This window comes from Sorex fumeus, unplaced genomic scaffold (assembly GCF_029834395.1).
Source record: "Sorex fumeus unplaced genomic scaffold, SorFum_2.1 ptg000072l, whole genome shotgun sequence".
Lineage (NCBI taxonomy): Eukaryota > Metazoa > Chordata > Mammalia > Eulipotyphla > Soricidae > Sorex > Sorex fumeus.
The window spans coordinates 9601997-9620804 of NW_026606129.1; the positions used below are offsets into that span (position 1 = coordinate 9601997).

General features: G+C 56.6%; 1 protein-coding gene across 4 annotated transcripts in view; it reads right to left on the reverse strand.

Moving 5' to 3' along the window:
• The window catches only part of VGLL4 (vestigial like family member 4), a 98365-nt gene that overhangs the window by 43701 nt on the left and 35856 nt on the right, over positions 1 to 18808 (reverse strand). The window contains exon 1 of one of the 4 annotated variants that reach the window (XM_056129626.1): positions 5834 to 6153. The exons of 2 other annotated variants lie outside the window; for them this stretch is intronic. In XM_056129626.1, the coding sequence (XP_055985601.1) occupies positions 5834 to 5915 (82 nt within the window). In that variant the 5' untranslated portion in view covers positions 5916 to 6153. Of the gene's footprint in view, positions 1 to 3735; positions 3817 to 5833; positions 6154 to 18808 lie in introns of those variants that run through there. One more of the 4 variants, XM_056129629.1, reaches the window with a different exon arrangement.

Sequence of the window (18808 nt, forward strand, 5' to 3'; positions counted from 1 at the left end):
AGGGACCCCGGCACCACAGCTAGACCCCAAGCACCACCAGGAGTGCTCCCTGAGCACGGCACAGAGCCAGGGGTCAGCCCTGAACACCACCGGGGATGGCCCCCAAACAAAACTCAACAGAAAGTCCAGGTGAACAGTAAAGCAAAGCTGTACCAGCCACGTCATCGTCGTAGGCACGAGACAGAGAGACTCAGGGGCCAGTGGGCCACTTCCTGACCTGCTGATGTCCCTTCGCTATCAGTGATGTGGTGCTCCCGGGTGTCAGCGGTGCACACACGGTGTGAGCTGCCGAGGCAGAGACGCTCCAAACCGCGGAAGGGAGCGGGCGGCGGGAAGGGATGGAGTCTGTTTCCGTTATCCGGTTTCCAGTTCTCAGGGCTGCAGTGCACACCTCCCCGACAGTCACACGCCCGGGCGCAGGGCAGGCCCGGAGTCCCGTTTTATTTAGGGCAAGGAAGCATTCTCTCAGCAGGTACGGACCCACAGCGCCCAGCTTACCACAAGCCCCCTCTCTATACAATTCCTGGAAACTAGCTGCAGAAAAAAAAAATTTAATAAAGAAGGTAACAAAGCAAAGTCGTGTGTGTGTGTGTGTGTGTGTGTGTGTGTGTGTGTGTGTGTGTGTAGGGGGTAGGGGTGCTGGGAGGGAGAGACGCTACATAACCCTTTTCAAGTTCTCATTTTAAAATCAGATGACCACAGCTGAGACTTGGGGGGACAGGGGAGCGGGCGGCGCACAGACACAGTGCACTGCAGCATAAAGAGACTCTATACCAGAATGCAGTTCCAGCAAGGCCAGAGAGCAGTGGGCACGAGCTGCGGTTAGCCGTGAAGAGAGCTCCAGGGACCCCCGGGAAACTACCCCTGGAGGGGGGCTGGCCCATCGGGATCCGGGACCCTTTACCCAGTTCCCCCAACCCGAGTAGAAGGCTCCCCTCCCCCACTGAGGGGGAGGGTCTCTGTTTTAAAAATAAACTCAACGCGACCCCCCCTCCCCAAGAAGGGCCACAGACAATAGGGAAGGGAAGGAGGAAGGAAGAGAGAAAGCTGCCTTCCCAAACAAAGCCAGAGAGACCGGGAGACCCAGAGCCAAGCAAAATAATCCTGCCCGGAGAGGCCCGGCAGAGGCGGGCGCACCTGCCCAACACAGACTGGCCAACCGCCCGGGCTTACCTGGGCATGTTTTATAGACCTGGCTCCTCTCCCCCCTCCCCTCTCCCCCTCACTATCTCTCCCCTCTCTCCTCCCCCCCTCTCATATCTCCCTCCCCCTCTCATCTATAATCTCTCCCCCTTCTTCCCTCTCTCTCATCTCCCTCCCTCTCTCTCTCCCTCCCTCTCTCTGCCCTCTCCTCACTCTTCCTCTCTGTGAGCAGTTCCTCTCCTACCAAGAAGCAGCCCCAGGACACAGTGGCCGCCGGTGGACAGCCCTCACAACCGAACACCCTCACAAGCGGCCCCTTCCCCTCTCGGGACCCTGCCTCCGAGTTCCTCTGAGCTCCCGGGGCCCAGAAGAATGGGCCAGGCTGGCAGAGAACAAAAGAAACCCGGGCCCAGCCCTTGCCCAGCCTGGCCGGCCTCCCTCCAGGCCCGCACAGGCTTCTTCCTCCAGTTCCCCCGAGGGGCTCGCGATAAGCGTGACGGGGAGCCACTAGAGATGCCAGGGACACCGGGGTCCTGCGCTGGGCCCTCTCCCATCCCTCTCCCACACCGCTCAGTGAGACTTTCTCCCCGTAGAAAGCTCCCTAGGAAAGTGGGAGGGGAGAAGCTCCGACCAAATCACACCCTCCGGCTCTGAGCCCGTAATTAAAGGTCTGGCTGCAGCCGCCCAGAGCCCAGCACAGGCCCAGCACATTTATCGGGACCTAAAATTTCAGCAGCAGGTAATTATGTCAATAGGCTCCGTGGGGAGAGCCAGTGGTCTAACCTGTTTCCTGGCCCTGGGGGAAGCCACCAGCCAGAACAAAGCCTGGCCAAGGCCCCCTGCCTAGCGCCAGGAGCCAGGGTGGGGGGAGGCTGGGGGCCACCACCCCTGCCAGGCCTGCCCAGCACAGCGGCTGATGGGGTGGGGTGGGGGGCAGTGACCGCGGGGATCAGGCTGGCTGTAGTCTCGCCCAGGAGGCTGAGGGTCCCAGGCTGAGGGTCTGGGCATGACCCCAGACATGCCAGTGGAGAGGTCGGAGAGGTCCAGTGACTGGGAAGGGCCACCTTCTAGAGAGGAACCCTCCCCCCAGGTCACGACCCCCGGGCCAACCCCAACCCCCGCCTCCCTTGGGCCTCAGAGGCCTCAGTTTCCTTGGCCAAGGCCAGGCGCACGTACTTGCCTCCTTGCCGCTGTCTCAGGCCCTGTTTTAGATCTGCAGTAATTAGATAATTAGAGAATACAAGACAGTCTATAATTAAGTGCTAAATTATACAGTAGCAAGTCGAACTGCCATTGGAGAGATCGCACTGATTTTTTTCCCCTCTTTTGAGTCAGCTACTTCCTGAGAGCCCATGAGGCTGGTGGGCGGGCCTGGGGGGGCTGGGGAGGGGGGCTGGAGGGGTGCAGAGGGAACCCGGATGGGCTGGCGATGTGTTCCCACTGCCTTGGGGGGTATCTGGGGGGCGGGGGGGGGGGGGGAATGATGGACTTTTCCTCCTACTTTCACGGGGTTTCCAGGGCTCTAGAGGGGAAACTGAGGCCGGGAGTTGGCCTCTGACTGAGCATGCTACCAGGGCCTGTCTGGGGGCTGCCACAGGCCAGCAAGGGGGCACAGAGCTCCGCGAGTGTGGCCGCGGAGGCAGGGGGCTCGCAGGGGGCTCACAGGTGCCTTCCTGCAGGCAGAGCTTATCGCCTCCGGCCCCCAAACCACCGAGTTCGCGGCTGATTTTTCCCTTTGGTCTCCGTTCACAGCGAGCGACAGGCCCGTGCCAGGGGGCTGTCACCAAGTCGGGAATCATTCAGAGTCTGCACTACACGGGACGTGCCAGGCCAGACCCTCTCTAAGACCAGCCCCTCAGGGGGGCCGGAGCAATAGCACAGCAGGGAGGGCACGTTTGCCTTGCACCCAGTAGATCCGGGTTCGATCCCCCGGCATCCCATAGAGTTCCCCAAGCACACTGCCAGGAGTGATCCCTGAGGCAGAGCCAGGAGGAACCCCTGAGCATCACTGAATGTAACCCTCCCCCACTCCCCCAAAAAAGACCAGCTTCTCACCTGCCCCAAGGCCCTAGTCTGCAGGAGAGGGGTGAGGAGAGACGAGAGACAGGGGTGGCACACTGAGTCTGATAAGGCCGGGAAATCGGGATACCTTAACTAGGCTCTTCCCACCCGCCCACCCCCACCCCCGAGATCTAACCATCAGCTTCTCCAGACCAGAGCTCAGAGCAGGAATCCGCCTCCCCGCTGCCGAGCTACGAAACTTCCTGCCTGGCCTGCAGGGCTGCAGGGACCGGGGTGGCAGCCGCCTGAGACCCGGCATTCCATTTTTCAAATAACTTGCCCGGAATGTGGCTGAGTATTGTCCTCGGTGTTCAAATACCTCCCGGGCCCGGCTGTAAAGGCCCCTCACTCCTGCCCGGCCGCCAGCACCAGCCCGTCCGGTCGGTCCACCTCCCTTGCCCCCCAGGGCCCGGCCGACATGTGGCGGGTCTTCAGAACGCCCGCCCGTCCGAGCAGAGGGAGCAGATGTGTGCCGTGTTTACGCTGAGCAAACCGCTGAGGCATAAACAGCCCACTCCAAACACCACTCACATTTTGCTGTGCTTTTCTTCATTTCCTGTGTATTGATGTTGGTGTTAAAATAATGTCAACGTTCCTCAGGCAGGAACAGCAGCAGATGTTAAAGCGCCACACACACACACACACACACACACACAGAGCAGCAGATGTTAAAGCCACACACGCCCTCTCACAAAAGAGCCTGACTTTCACACACATACACACACATATACACACACACACGCAGGAACACACACACACACACACACACACACACACACACACACACCTTTCACAAAAGAGTCTGATTTTCACAATCAGTTTCTCCCTTCCAGGTAACCAGGGAGGCTAGGTTCCTTACCTGCTGCCCCCAAAACAAAGCAATCTGGACTTCCCTACTGGGGACAGGTAAATTTAGCGTGCCACCCATTTCCCTGGCAAGCTTCCCGTGATGTATTCGATATGCCAAACACAGTAACGACAAAGTCTCCAATGGAGACGTTACTGGGCCCACTCCAGCAGCTCGATGAACAACGGGAGGGCCCATTTCCCAACAAGGCCAATATTCCCCTGGCTGCCGTAGGCTGGCCACGGTGTTTTTCCTCATTTTGCAAAATCGTATTACTCCATGACAACGACAATCCAGCAGCAACTGCCTAAAATTTTTCAAATGCCTTATTAAAGGGAAAAAAAAAGTTCTCAAAAATGACCTGCGAGACGCGAATTCCACAGGTAACCACTTGTTCTTTGGCCCACTCCTAAGCAATGTGCCTTCTAAACGACTCGGTTCAGAAGCAAGAGGATCCTGGAAACAGCAGATTCCAGGAAAGGAATTCACCAGAATTCTCCAAACTGAAACAAGCAGGAATGGCAAGAAAGCGCTTTCCACGGGAGGTCCCTACCCAGCGCGTTCGAGAAGGGGAAACAGACAAACAAGCCCATGAATGAAATATTTTCTTTCCCGGAAGGGGAAACGGGTCCGTTTTCCAGTGATCGGGCAACGTGAAGCGTCCCCGAAGGACCCAAGCTCGCCGCCTCCGGCCCCCAGCTTCCTGCCATGTTTTCTTTTTTTCCCAGAGAAACGTCCCTTCCCGTCGGGGAGGGAGCATGGAAACTGCTCCCGGGAACACCAAGGAGCTGGAGCTGGCGGCGATTCCAACAAAAACCACTTGCCGCGCAGACCCAGGCCATCCCCACTTCTCGAAATCGCACGTAGATAATGTTCCAGCCGCTGAAGGAACGGAGGGGCCTTTCCTCTCCGCTAAGCGGCTCCAAACACTCCCCGGAATCGCCTCCCGGTTTAGTGGGGGGGTGGGGGGGTCAAACAATAAGAACCGGATCGGTTGTTTTTTCTTTTCTTTTCTTTTCTTTTCTTTTTTAACGCTTTCTGGTTGGCGTGTTTCGCAACCACTCCCACGAGAGCCTTGAGTGTGCGGGGCATAGCGTTCAATGTCAGCCCTCTGCCCGCACGGCACAGGAAACGGGGCTCAGACAAAGGGCCGGTCTGTGCTGGGGTGACACGGTCCCCCAGACTGAACAGCAAAATTCTTCATTGTTTGGGACAATCGCTCACCCAAACAAAAGCTCACTGTAACTTTGTCCGTCCCCCCCCACACACCACACACCCCACACACACACACACACACACTCACACACACCCCGCCCGCCCCCCCTCCCCCCACCACACACAGAGGAGAACCCAAAGGGAGGCCAGAACACAAGACCAGCACTGTACACGGAGCATGCTGGACATCAGGGGGCCAGGCGGCGGGGGTGGGGAGGGAGGCCTCCCTGCCTTTCTTCCCCTGCGAACTTTCTGGAGCTGAAGTCTCAGAAGTTCCTCGCAAGAGCACACCCAAAGGACTTCCATTTTAAGGAGTTCACATTTCCATGAAGTCGGTGCCTTGTAAGCCCGAAGGAGGAGGGTAACGCTTCGTTTGGATTCTGCCCTCTCCCCTCCCCGAAAGCTAAGATCCAAACAGCACCCGCTTTGTGCTCCAAGCAGTACACGACCACCGCTTGCCTCTCAAAGACGCCCCCCACAAACCGCCCAAAGCCCTCCCCGCAGACGGGGAACAGACCCAGCAGGCGGCCGGCACCCCGAGGAAGTGATCCCTAGCAGGAGAGGTACCTTCGTAGCACAGAATGCCGATATTGTTGTTCATCTTGTCCAGGTACTGGTAGTTCAACAGGTCCATCTTCATAAATAGCATTTATTGGGCTCACGGACAGAACCAGCTCTTGGCGCTCGCCCGGAAAGTGTTCGTTTCAAAAGGAACAATTATTGCTGAGTGGCTCCTGGCTCTTGGTCTAAAGCTTCACAAAGGCCCAGCCTCCGACGGTCAAAACAAAGTGTGTGAAAGTGAAAGAGGGGAGAGAAGGGGAAGGGAAGGGAAAAAAAATCACGAAAGAAAACACACACACACACACAGAGACACACACACGCGCACACACACGCACACACACACACACACACACACACAAAAACCTTCCCGTGGAGGCGGCTTTAGGTACTGTATCCTCGGTGGACCATGGGACCACTCGGCTCAGAAGTCTTGACAAGGCTTTCTTCGAAATGCAAACGGAGTGGAAAGGAAAACCCCAAGCACATTTCCGAGGACAAAGCCCGCTGGCCAGCTCCGGCCGCTCACGGCGCTGACATGCTGGCTATGCCCGGTATGACTCGTATGTAAACGCGGGCGGGAGGGACACGGAGCATGCTCAGTGCAGCCCGGCGCTGCAAATGTCAGGGATATTTTCTGCACCAGATCAGGCTCCCAGCGTCTGAGGCTGGAGGGGGGGGTGGGGGGAGAGGGAGAGGAGGGGGAGGGAGAGGGGGGCAGAGAGAGGAGGTGGAGATCCGGCAGGCAGCGGCGGGGCAGGGCTTGACAGGAAGCGGCCCCGAAGGAACGGGCCAGGGCTGGAGGAGGGAAGAGAAAACCCAGGAAGTTTCTGCTCCAGGGGCTGGGAACAAGCCGGGCGGCCATGGTGGTGGCGGGAGGCAGCCCCCCACGCACCCCAGGGCCCGCTTCCCGCCTGCCCTCACCCTCAAAGGCCCCTTTATTCTGCAGCTGGGACTGGGCTTGGGGTGGGAGTGACAGGCCACCGGCTCCCCGCCCGCTCCCAGCGACGCCCACGGGCAGGACCAGCCTGCCTGGGCGCCGGCAGAGGGAAACTGAGGCTGGGGGGAACCGAATGGCTGGCCTGTGCCCCACCCCCAGCCCCCACGCTGGTGGACCTGAAATCCCGTAAGCGACTGTCAGAGGATGGGATGTGTGATTAAACGCTTCGCCCCAGATATTATGACTCTTAAAAAAGCCAAACACAGGCCGGAACGAGAGTCCAGTGGGTGGCGCTGGCTGCAAGGCGAATGGGTTCGATTCCCCGGCACCCCATAGGGTCCCCCAAAGATGTAGCTCCCTTTGGGAATCCCGCTTTGCATCCTGGACGAGGAGGGTTCAAGCAGAGAAACCTGAGGGTGCCCCAAATTCCGGGGGGGAAGGAGTGGGGTCCCCCCTGCCCACCATGCCTTGTATGCCGGCCTCTGGAGAGCTGGGCACATTCAGGGTCACAGGGTCACAGGTCACATCCAAACTCAGGGATGAGGTGAGGCTCCACGCGCCTTTCTTTTTCACAAAGTCCCAAGTCAATCTGATCACACACAGCCTGGGCTCATCTGCAAAGGAGCGAAAAGGCCTGCCTGGGACCAGCGCTTCGCACGCTCCTCTGCTCTGAGTGTGTGTTGGGTGCGGGGCAGGGCCCTGGGCTTCCTGCTGAGAGGGATGGTGCCCAGGTCAGCCCGGAGGAGGGCCAGCCCTGGCCATGGGATGACCGCTCCCGCCCCACGTGTACTGGCTTTCACTGTAAGCAACTTAACCACCATCAGACAGGTGTGAGCCAACGGCCAGCGAGTTCAATGGGCAGAGCGCAGGCAGGCTGTGCATGCAAGAGCCCTGGGGTCAATTCCCCCAGCACCTATGGGCCTCCAAAGCACGGGGCAAGGAAGTCCCCCAGCAACTGAGCCTGGAGCAGCCCTGAGCATGTCCGTTGGGCCAGGAACGTGCTTCGCCTCTTTGAGGGCCCTATGAAGACGGGAGGAATATGTTCCAAGCGTCTGATTGGGAAGGAGGTAAATATTTTCTCCCCCTGAAACATTTCCTAGCAAAGTCCCAGAGGAGGAGACCTCTTGACTGTTTGACGGAACACACAAGTTGCACGGCCTTGGACCCCGGCGCCCAGCAGAGGCCACGAGGTACAGGAACTCACAGCGACTGGGATGGAGGCAGAATCCCACCGATATGGGACGGAACATTTCAAAAACAGAGAGATAACATGGTGCCAGGACGCCACCCAGACCTCCTCCACCCAAGGCAGGCTCTCCGCCCCTCTCGGGCCCACAGGGAATACAGAAATTTTAATGAGCAAAGTACAAGGGGGGGGGGGGAGGCCCAAAGAAAAACCAACTATAAAATTAAGTGATTTTGCATCTGTCAAGTTAACAAAGACAAAAGGCCTTTCCGATCTTATTTAAGGCTGGGACACAGGGCCTGGGGGGAGGAGGCGTGGAACTTCCTCCTGACGAGACCCCCTCTCAGAAGCAGTGGCGCTCAGAGCCCGTTTCCTGCGTCAGCTTCTAGAACAGTCTGCAGGCAGCAAGCTTTGGGCAGTTACAAGAAGACACTTATTGTGCATCTATTTATAAAAGTCCTTTTCGTTTCAAAAGTCCAAGTCCTCTGAAAACCCCGAAGTCCAAAAACAAGAGAATACATGAAAATTGGCATGTCAGAGACCGAAGCAGTAGCACAGTGGGTAGGGAATTTGCCTTACACACGGCTGACCCGGGTTTGATCCCTGGCATCCCATAGGGTCCTCCGAGCACTGCCAGGAGTAATTCCTGAGCATTTCTGGGCGTAGCTCAAAAACTAAAAAAGAGTGCGGTCTGGGGTCAATTCCTAACACTGTAAAAAAATTAATAACAAATAAATTGATTACTGAAGATTTGGGGAAGGGAGGGAGGGAAAGATGGGAAGAACTCAAAGGAAAAAGTATCTCTGTGCAGTTTTCTGTAATGCCGGGGAACTGAGACCCACGTGAAGTGACTTGCTGACAGACACACGGGTGCACATTCATGTGGAGAAAAGAGGTGTTACTATAAGACTGAACGGGGTTGAGGCCAGCGGGCAGCAGGGAGGGCGCTGGCCTTACACATGCCTGACCCAGATCCCCAGAATCCCACAGGGTTGCCTGAGCACCACCAGGAGTGAGCCCTGAGCAGAGAGACAGGAGTGATTGAGCTCTGAGCACAGAGCCAGGAGTCAGCCCTGAGCACAGAGTCAGGAGTCAGCCCTGAGCACTGCTAGGTCTGGCCCCCAACCAAACCAAACAAGACTGCAAAAAGCAACAGAACAACAGCTCTCCCAGCGAGTGGGCTCCTCTCAGTCATTCTGGCCGACCTACAACCCCTGTGGAATCAGTGCAGGGGAGGGGGTGTTAGGGGTTTGGGCTACGCCCTGTGCTGCTCGGGGGACCATAGGTGGGACTGTGGATCAAACCGGGATGGGTCGAGCGCAGGGCAAGTGCCCTAGGTGGGTGCACTATCTCTCTAGACTGCCTTTCTTTTTTTGGGGGGGGGGGCTTCTGAGTTCAGGCCTGGCAGTGCTCAGGGGTTACTCCTGGCTCTGCACTCAGGAATAACTCCTGGCGGTGCTCGGGGGACCCTATCGGATGCTGGGGATTGAACCCAGGTCGGCCGTGTGCAAGGCAAACGCCCTCCCCACTGTCCTACTGCTCCGGCCGCCCTCCGCCGGCTCTTGAAGGGTGTTTAGAATGCCAAGTCCTGGGGACCAAGATAGAGAATGGAGTGGAGAAGGGCTTTCCGGCACACAGCCACTGGTGGGCACTCTGTTTTGACCCCCAGCCTGCGTCTGTTCTTCTGAGGACCACCAAAGGGCAGTCCTAAACCCAGGGGGGAGGGACAGACCCCCCAGGCCCCTCTCCATGTGGCTCCCAGTCACTCCCACCCCACCTCCCCCCAAAATAGGTTGCTTAGTTCTGGACTTCTTTAAAGACTGGACTAAAAATTCTACTTTCTCCAAAAACCCCAATAGCGAAAAATAATCTCTTAAGTCCACGGTATTTTAGATTTATGTGGCTTTTAATTCCAATCTAAGGAAGAGTTGGGTCCAGAGTACAGCAGGTCAGGCATTTGCCTTGCACGTGGCTGACCCGGGTTTGATCCCCAGCATCCCATAGGGTCCCCTGAGCACCACCAGGAGTGATTCCTGAGTGCAGAGTCAGGAGTAATTCCTGAGCATCGCTGGGTGTGATCAAAAAGAAAAAAAAAAAAAGGCAAAGTCTTTGTCATCTACTGGATTACATTACTTTGTACATGGCAGAATTTTACCAATGCAGCCACTGGATCAAGAAGGAAACCACGGAGAGAACAGGAAGGGCTGGCGCACCGGTTTTGTGTGCGTGAGGCCTAGGTTCAACCCCCAGCACCACGTGACCCCCCAAGTGATGCCCAGAGTGACCCCAGAGTACTGAGCTGGGAGTAGACTGACCCAAACTTGCATTATCTACTTCACTCCGATGTTCTGGCACTTTCAAGAATTCCTAACGGTAAACTAGGTGTGGAAAGAATTCGATGCCGCTGACGCTCCTCGAGTGGACGGGTCCAGGCCGAGAGCTTGGAGGCCTTCTCAGAAGGGGCGGGCACGGCAGCCGCAGACACTGCCCACACCAGCCCGGCCACTACTGGCCCTCGTCTGTCTGCCCAGCCCCAGACCGTCCGGTCCCACAACTGCTGGGCTGCGTGGGCGTGACACCTCCAAGTTCTACAGTCCTAGGAGCCCCGTCGGTCCCCGCAACCCTGTGGGAAGCCTCAGAGAAGCCCCCGAGCGCAGGGAGCCTCGACCCCAGCCCAGGGACCCTCGGATGGGGTTTCAGTGATGTCAGTGAGATGCAGGTTGAGTGCACGCAGGGATCAGGGTCCGAGAACGCTATTTGTCCCTGCCGTAACCAGCAACAGGAAGCAAGTTCGTGCCCGCGAGGGGCAGGCTGGGGTGGTGGGTGGGAAGCTGGGGACATGGGCGGAGGGAAGGTCACACTGGTGGCGGGACTGGGGGTGGGACACTGAATGCCTGAAACAACTGTATTGTGAACGACCTGGTGTATCACGGGGTTGTCACTAAAATTTTAAGAGAGATGATAAAAGACCAAAAATAATTCCTAAATGTCTCAAACCCGTGCTTATTTTTCTACTTGGAGTTGTTCACATTGAAATGACCCCCCCCCCCGCCCCGGTCCCCCAAATTGCAACGCGGGGGGGAGGGGGGGCCAGGGGGGGGAGAGTCCAAAGTATTTTGCTACATTTTCACAAAAGGAAACACTGTTAAGCTCTAGTTTTCAATCATTACTGCTCATAAAATGGCACCCTATCATAATATTTAAAATAGCCGCCGACTTTCTATTATCATGAGTACTGGAAAGAAAGTGATGTAAGTGACGTCACACGCACGTGTGTGGACAGGAACTGAAAATGGCTCTTCAAAGCCCAGTTAAACTGTCAGTACGACAGCGCCCCCTAGGGGCAAACTTTAGATCGCAAGACAATTTCGGGAACGCAAAATGACACCGAGGCCACCGCACCTGATCAATATCGTGTTTGTAACACGCGATCAACACCGGGGCCCCTGGCCACATCCTCCCCCGACCGGGCACACACCATGTCCAGAGTCAGACACCGGCAGCCCCGGCTGGTTTAACAACCGCAACGGCTAAAGTTATAGCCAGCAAGTTTTATTTTTTAATTTTTTTTAAATGTCTTAAAATTTGATTTTCATAAGGTTGTTCACATTCATTGATCACATTCAACATTTCAACACCAATCCCACCACACTCACACCTTCCCACCACCAATTATTTCAAATTTTCCCACCACCATTCAAGCCTGCCTGCCAGGGGCAGATGCTAGATAGTTTATTTTCTTATTATGAATATCAGGAGAGGCCGCATGCGCGTCTGGAATCCTACAGTTGTAGATGGTTGGGGTCCAGAGACTTCTCTGTAGGGAGCTGATCCATTCTGAGATCCATTTGGAAGTCTCTGGGTCAAGGCCATTGGTGCACTGAGATGGTGCCCGGAGGGAGACCGTGGAGCCGGGACCCCAAGCAGGCGGGGAGATGGGATGGGACCGCCATGAGGCCTGGGGTATTAGTTCCTGAACCCACGTACCTGGGTTTCGCTTCTGGAAGCCCATGGCCACCTGGGTTTTGTCCCGTCCTGGTGGGATTGGCTCTGTACAGCCAACAAGTTTTAACACGAAGGTGAAACCTCGCTCAACTTTGCAAATTAGTGACAATACTAACAAACCAATTGCTTTCTATTATAAGACTGGCTAGGAGATCTGCTTTATTGACAACAATGTAAAATACAAGGGTTGGGGCTGGAGCGATAGCACAGCGTTTGCCTTGCACGCGGCCGACCCAGGTTCGATTCCCAGCATCCCAGCATCCCTGAGCACTGCCAGGAGTGATTCCTGAGTACAGAGCCAGGAGTAACCCCTGTGCATCGCCAGGTGTGACCTAAAAAGCAATAAATAAATAAATAAATAAATAAAATACAGGGGTTTGGGTGGGGGTTGGGGGAGTGTCACACCCTAACTGTGCTCAGGGCTGACTCCTGGCTCTGTGCTCAGAGATCACTCCTGACGGGGCAGAGGGGGCCTATGGAGTGCCGGAGACTGAACCTGGGTTAACTGTGTGCAAGGAAAGTGCCCGCTGTCCTGTCTCTCTGACCCCATACAGAGCCTGTTAAACTGCAGGCTCAGGAGGTTTCAATATATCAGGATTAAGGGGCGCTGTAAAAGGGACCGGAACTCCATCACCTTCCCAAGAAAGGGGAAACTTTCGGCAAAACATCAGCCCTTTAACTAGCGCCAACACAAATGTTTTGATGCAAGCATCACTGCGCACCACTGGAAGGTGAATCCTATTTAGAGAAGCCTGCCAGACCTTCCCGATACTCCTCTCCTTGCTAAGTATGATCCCTCACAAACTCCAGCAGGACGGCGACAACCGAGTCCCACTGTCAGTAAAGAAGAAATGCACTGGGAGAAAAGTTGCAAACAGCGGGCAGAACAATGGCATAGCTGACACAGCCAACCTGGGCTCTGCCCTGGCTCCCCCAAGCCCGGCCAGGCTCCAGGCTCCATCCCTGAGCGCAGAGCCAGGCTCCATCCCTGAGCATCTCCACCCGTGGCCCAAAAGCCAACCAAAAAGAGAAACTAAGGAAAGTCCTAAATCTCCGGTGTTTGAAGTGATCTAGCTGCAGAGGGCAGGAGGGAAATGAGGTGGGGGTGGGGTGAAGAGGTGGGGGTGGGGTGAAGAGGGATGTGGGGGGTTGGGGGGGAGGGACGGGGGCAGAACTTCTGACAACTCCCGAGATCTGCAGACAAAGCTCTCCCCTTGCCCTCAGGCCCCTTTATCCTCCTCCCAGGTCTTAAACCCAAATGCACTGAAATGCAAAGAAAAGAATCGAAAAAGATGGGCTGGAGGGGATCTCTGGGGAGGAGCCACTATGACCATGACATTAGAAATGACCACTCTTGGGGCTGGAGCGATAGTACAGTGGGGAGGGCGTTTGCCTGGCAGGTAGCTGACCCCGGTTTCATCCCCGGCATCCCATAGGGTCCCCCAGCACCGCCAGGAGCGATTCCTGAGTGCAGTAGAGTCAGGAGTCTCACCCCTGAGCATTGCTGGGTGTGACCCAAAAACAAAGAATTTGAAAAAACAGAAATGATCCCTCTGGACAAGAACTAGGAGCTGAAAAGATAAGAACGGGGACCTTTCAGATAACCTTTCAGAAATTGTATTGCAAAGCACAGCGCCTGAAAGGAAAGGAAGGGCAAGAGAGAGAAGGGAGAGGGAGGGAGGGACAGAGAGAGAGAGGGAGAGCGAGCGAGAGGGGAAGAGAGGGAAAGGGAGAGAGAGAGAAAGGGAGAGGGAGAGAGAGAGAGAGAGAGAGGGAGAGAGAGAGAGGGAGAGAGGGAGAGAGAGAGGGAGAGAGAGCGAGAGGGGAAGAGAGAGAGGGAAAGGGAGAGAGAGAGAAAGGGAGAGGGAGAGAGAGAGAGAGGGAGAGAGAGAGAGGGAGAGAGAGAGCAACAGAATAACTGGGGGTGGGAGTGGGAGAGAGAAACTGGGGACTCTGGCGGTGGGAAATGTGCCCTGGTGAAGAAACGGGCGTTGGAACATGGTTGGAACCCAATCATAAACAACCTAACTGCTTATCTCATGGTGATTCAATAAAACTTATTAATTAATTAAAATTAAAAAAAAAAAACTTGGTTCGGGATAAGAACAGACCGAGAAAAGGTTTTCCACATTTCCTCTTTAGGCTACTCCAGGCCCCCCCCCCGCCCCCCCCCCCACACACCCCACCCCCATCCTTACCTCAAATAAATTCCTGATGGATTTGGGCCTCTGGTCTCTGGCCTCTGCTGCCCACCTCAGATGCCCGAGACCAGAGGATAAGAGTCTGAACCCCCTGAAAGAAGCCCAGCTCAGGTCAGGTCACCCTCAGGGCACCCAGGCCCCAGCAGGGACACAGAGGCCCCACCCCCCCCCACCCCCCACCCGCTCTGGTTCCTGCAGGGAGGAGAGTGCTAATGTCCCTCCCCCACACGTGGCCAAAGGAACGGACCCAGAGAAAGAGATGAAGCGGAGGGTCAGGAAGGTGCGGGTGGGGACACAGGGGCCACCCGGAAATCTCCTAAGGATGCACTTCCCAGCCCGGGCCCCACGGGCTGGCAGCGGGCGCTGACTCACACTTCCTCCAGCGGGCGTGGGCGCTGTGGCGGGTCCCTGTGCCCGGCCACCCCACGGTCCCCTCTGGCTCACTCGCTTGTGTACTGGTCAGGGGCTGCCGGCGGGACGGGAGCAGAGGCCTGGGGTGCTGATGCTTCCTTGAGCACCCATGGGACCCACCCCTGCCCCCAGTTCCGTCCTGCTCACCACCCTGCTGCTCTGCCCGTGGGGAGTGGTTGCCCTGCTCGCGCTCTCTCTCTCTCTCTCTCTCTCTCTCTCTCTCTCTCTCTCTCCCCCCCCCCCCCTCTCTCTCTCTCTTTTAACTTCTAAATTTTTCTATTTTTACATTTTTGAGGGGTCACACCGGGCAATGCTCAGGGGTTACTCCTGGCGGTGCTCAGGGGACCCTATGGGATGCTGGGAATCGAACCCGGGTCGACCGCGTGCAAGGCAAATGCCCTCCCCGCTGTGCTATCGCTCCAGACCCCGCAGCTGCCCTGTTTCCACGAGGGCACAGGACTCTCTGGCCGGATGAGAGCGGGGAGGGCCAGGGGCTCTCACGGGAGGGCTGCACTGCCCCCCACGCTCAGTGGGATGCACACTGGCCCCTCCCGCCCCCACAGGGCCTGGTGGACGCGGCCACCATGCCCCTGAGAAGTGCTGGTCTCGGCCAAGAACCTGGAGGGCCTGGAGCCACAGCACAGCGGGGAGGGCTGGCACGTGGCCAACCCGGGTTCGAGCCCCGGCATCCCGGATGGGCCCCCAAACGCTGCACCCGATGTGATGCCTGCGTGAAGAGCCAGGAGTGAGCTGAGCACCGCCGGGTGCAGTCCCCTGAAAAACAGCAACAACAACAAAAATCAACAAGAAAAATAGAACTTGGAGGTTTTCTACCCAAAGACTGTCACCATGTTAGAGGGGACCCCAGGAAAAACGGGGATTTCCAAGGAACCCATGTGGCCCTTCTGTCCTGCCCCCTTCACAGGCCCGAGAGCCCAGGCCCCCGCGCCGACCCCACCTCTCACCCCACCGCAGTGTTTATGCCCGGGAAAGTTCCCGTCCAGAAATCAGCTCATGCTGCAGGCAAGTGGAAAGGCAGAGCCAGGCGGACCTGTCCACTTGAGGGGGCTCGGGACACCCACGATGATGCTCGGGGGTGAGTCTCCTGGCAGGGTGCGGGGAATCAGAGGAGGTCCCAGAGATCAAACCTGGATCAGCCCGCGTGCAAGGCCAGCGCCTTCCCCACTGTGCGATGGCCCTGGTCTGAGTCATGTAACGGGACATCCGAAGTCTCCCCCACTGAAAAGGTCTTCGGCCAAGACATTTAGTGGGGGGGGGGGGGGGGGCGGTAGGACAGCGGGGAGGGCATTTGCCTTGCACACGGCCGACCCAGGTTCGATCCCTGGCATCCCATAGGGTCCCCTGAGTACCGCCAAGGCCAGGAGTCACTCCTGGGCATCTCCAGATGTGACCCCCAAAAGCCAAATAAATGAATTTTAAAAACAGACAATGCGGCTGGCGGTGGGAGACAGAGTGAGCAGGAAGACCCCAGCCGGGCGACACTCCAGGCCTTCCCCGTGGCCAGTCAGAGGCCAGGCCAGCAGAGCGGCTCCCTCAGGGGGGATGGGAGCCCTGGAGAGAGTGCAGGCGCAGAGCGGCCAGTCCTGGCCGGGGGACACAGGGGACACAGGTGACGGGGTTCCCGCTGCAGACCCAGGTCAGAGGAGGGCGCAGGGATGAGGTCGGCCTGTCCAGCAGACGCCGGAGACGGGCAGAGAACAAGGGACAGCCCAGGACAGTGTGATCTGGGCAGGGTGAGTCGGACTCAGGCATCGGAAGAGACTGGGCCAGGGCGAGGGTCCGGCCCATCTCCCAGAACTGGACCAAGGCCTGGACTTCCTAAGCAGCTCGGCGCCCCCTGCAAATCTCCCAGACGACTCTCAAAGAGCCGCTGGGAAACGGACTCACAGCCACGAGAACATCCCTGGACATCTGAAATCTCATTTGGTCCTGCCATCGCCACGTCTCAAAAGCCAGGGGCACCCGCGGCTCAGTGTTCAGTGCTCAATACCAGCAAGGCGCAACACTGGAGCTGAGGCCCATTAAAGCCTAGCCGCAAAAATAAATCAATAAATGAAAATTATAAAAGCACTGTCCTCCCGTTGTTCATCGATTTGCTCGAGCGGACACCAGTAACATCTCCATTGTGAGACTTGTTACTGTTTTTGGCATACCGAATACGCCATGGGGAGCTTGCCAGGCTTTGCCGTGTGGGCAGGATAATCTCAGTAGCTTATTGGGTTCTCCAAGAGGGACTGAGGAATCAAACTCGGTTGGCCACATGCAAGGCAAACACCTTACCTGCTGTGCTATAGTTTATTATATACTGTTTAATTATGTGTTTACCTAGCACTAATTTCCTACAACAAATTAATAGTATTTTATTACTGTGAAAAGTAATGTATTTTTCTGTCACTTGCTAAAATCTCAGTCTTGGGGCTGGAGAGATAGCACAACGGGTAGGGCGTTTGCCTTGCACGCGGCCGACCCGGGTTCGATTCCCAGCATCCCATATGGTCCCCTGAGCACCGCCAGGAGTGACTCCTGAGTGCAGAGCCAGGAGTGGCCCCTGAGCATCGCCGGGTGTGACCCAAAAAGCAAAAATAACTAAATAAATTAATTAAATTAAATAAAATCCTAGTCCTTTCTACAACTTACCAGCCCTGGAGTGATAGCACAGCAGGTAGGGCGTTTGCCTTGCAGGCGGTAGACCTGGTCGGCCCAGGTTCGATTCCTCCGCACCTCTCAGAGAGCCCAGCAATCTACTGAGAGTATCTTGCCCGCATGGCAAAGCCTGGCAAGCTACCTGTGATGTATTCAATATGCCAAACACAGTGAAGTAGGGCGTTTGCCTTGCACACGGTCGACCTGGTCGGCCCAGGTTTGATTCCTCCGCCCCTCTCGGAGAGCCCAGCAATCTACTGAGAGTATCTTGCCCGCATGGCCAAGCCTGGCAAGCTACCCGTGACGTATTTGATATGCCAAACACAGTGAAGTACAATCAAAAATTAAATACATAAATAAACAAAGCTTAGCCACTGGAGTGATAGTACAGCAAGTAGGGCGTTTGCCTTGCACGCAGCCAACCCAGGTCTGATTCCCAGCATCCCATATGGTTCCCTGAGCACTGCCAGGAGTCATTCCTGAGTGCAGAGCCAGAAGTAACCCCTGAGAATCTCTGGGTGTGACCCCCCCCCCAAAAAAAAAGGCTTAACTGCACAGATGTGTCCTGGGCCGGGTCGGCCCTAACCAACACAGTGTGGGAAGCAGCTGCCCCCCCCCCCACCAGCCCCCCGCCCCTCCCACACTGCCTCTCTCTGGAGGGCCGAGGGGGCCGCTGCGGGCAGGCAGAGGCAGAGTACAGGGGCTCAGGCAACAAGGGTGCCTGTGGCGTTTCACAGCTGAGGAGACATTTCAGAGGGGCTGGGAGCGGCCCTCACACGCTGGAGGCCGGTCTTGGGGGAGACGCTGGGGCCCCCCTATGCAGGCGCTTATACAGCCACTCCACGGGGCTCAGGCCACTGAGTGTCCAGCTCCCAAGCTCCAGCCCTGGCTCAGGGGCTTTTCCTTTTTGTTATTGTTGTTGCTGCCTCAAAAGGCCAAATTTTATTGTTAGAACTGGCTGGGCGGGCTGGAGGGATAGCACAGCGGGTAGGGCGTTTGCCTTGCACCCGACCGACCGGGGTTCAATTCCTCCGCCCCTCTCGGAGAGCCCGGCAAGCTACCGAGAGTATGTCATCTGCACGGCAAAGCCTGGCAAGCTCCCCGTGACGTATTCGATGTGCCAAACACAATAACAACAAGTCTCACAATGGAGACGTTACTGGTGCCCGCTCAAGCAAATCGATGAACAACAGGACAGTGACAGTGACAAGGGGCTTGGCAACATTCAATTGAGTATGGATACCACTTTTTTTTTTTCAATCACCCCGAGAGACAGTTACAGACTTACAAACATTCATGGCTACATTTCGGTCACACAATGATCGAGCACCCCTCCCTCCACCCGTGCCCATTCTCCACCACCAATGTCCCCAGTGTCCCTCCCGCCACCCCCTCTCGTCCCCCACCTCTGTGGCGGGCTCCTTTCCTCTTACTCTCCTCCTGGGTGTTATGGTTTGCAATACAGGTACTAGGAGGCCATCATGTCTGGTCCAGAATCTACTCTCGGGGGGGCTTTTGCTTTCAAAAGCAAAAGGGGGCTGGAGTGATAGCACAGCAGATAGGGCATTTGCCTTGCA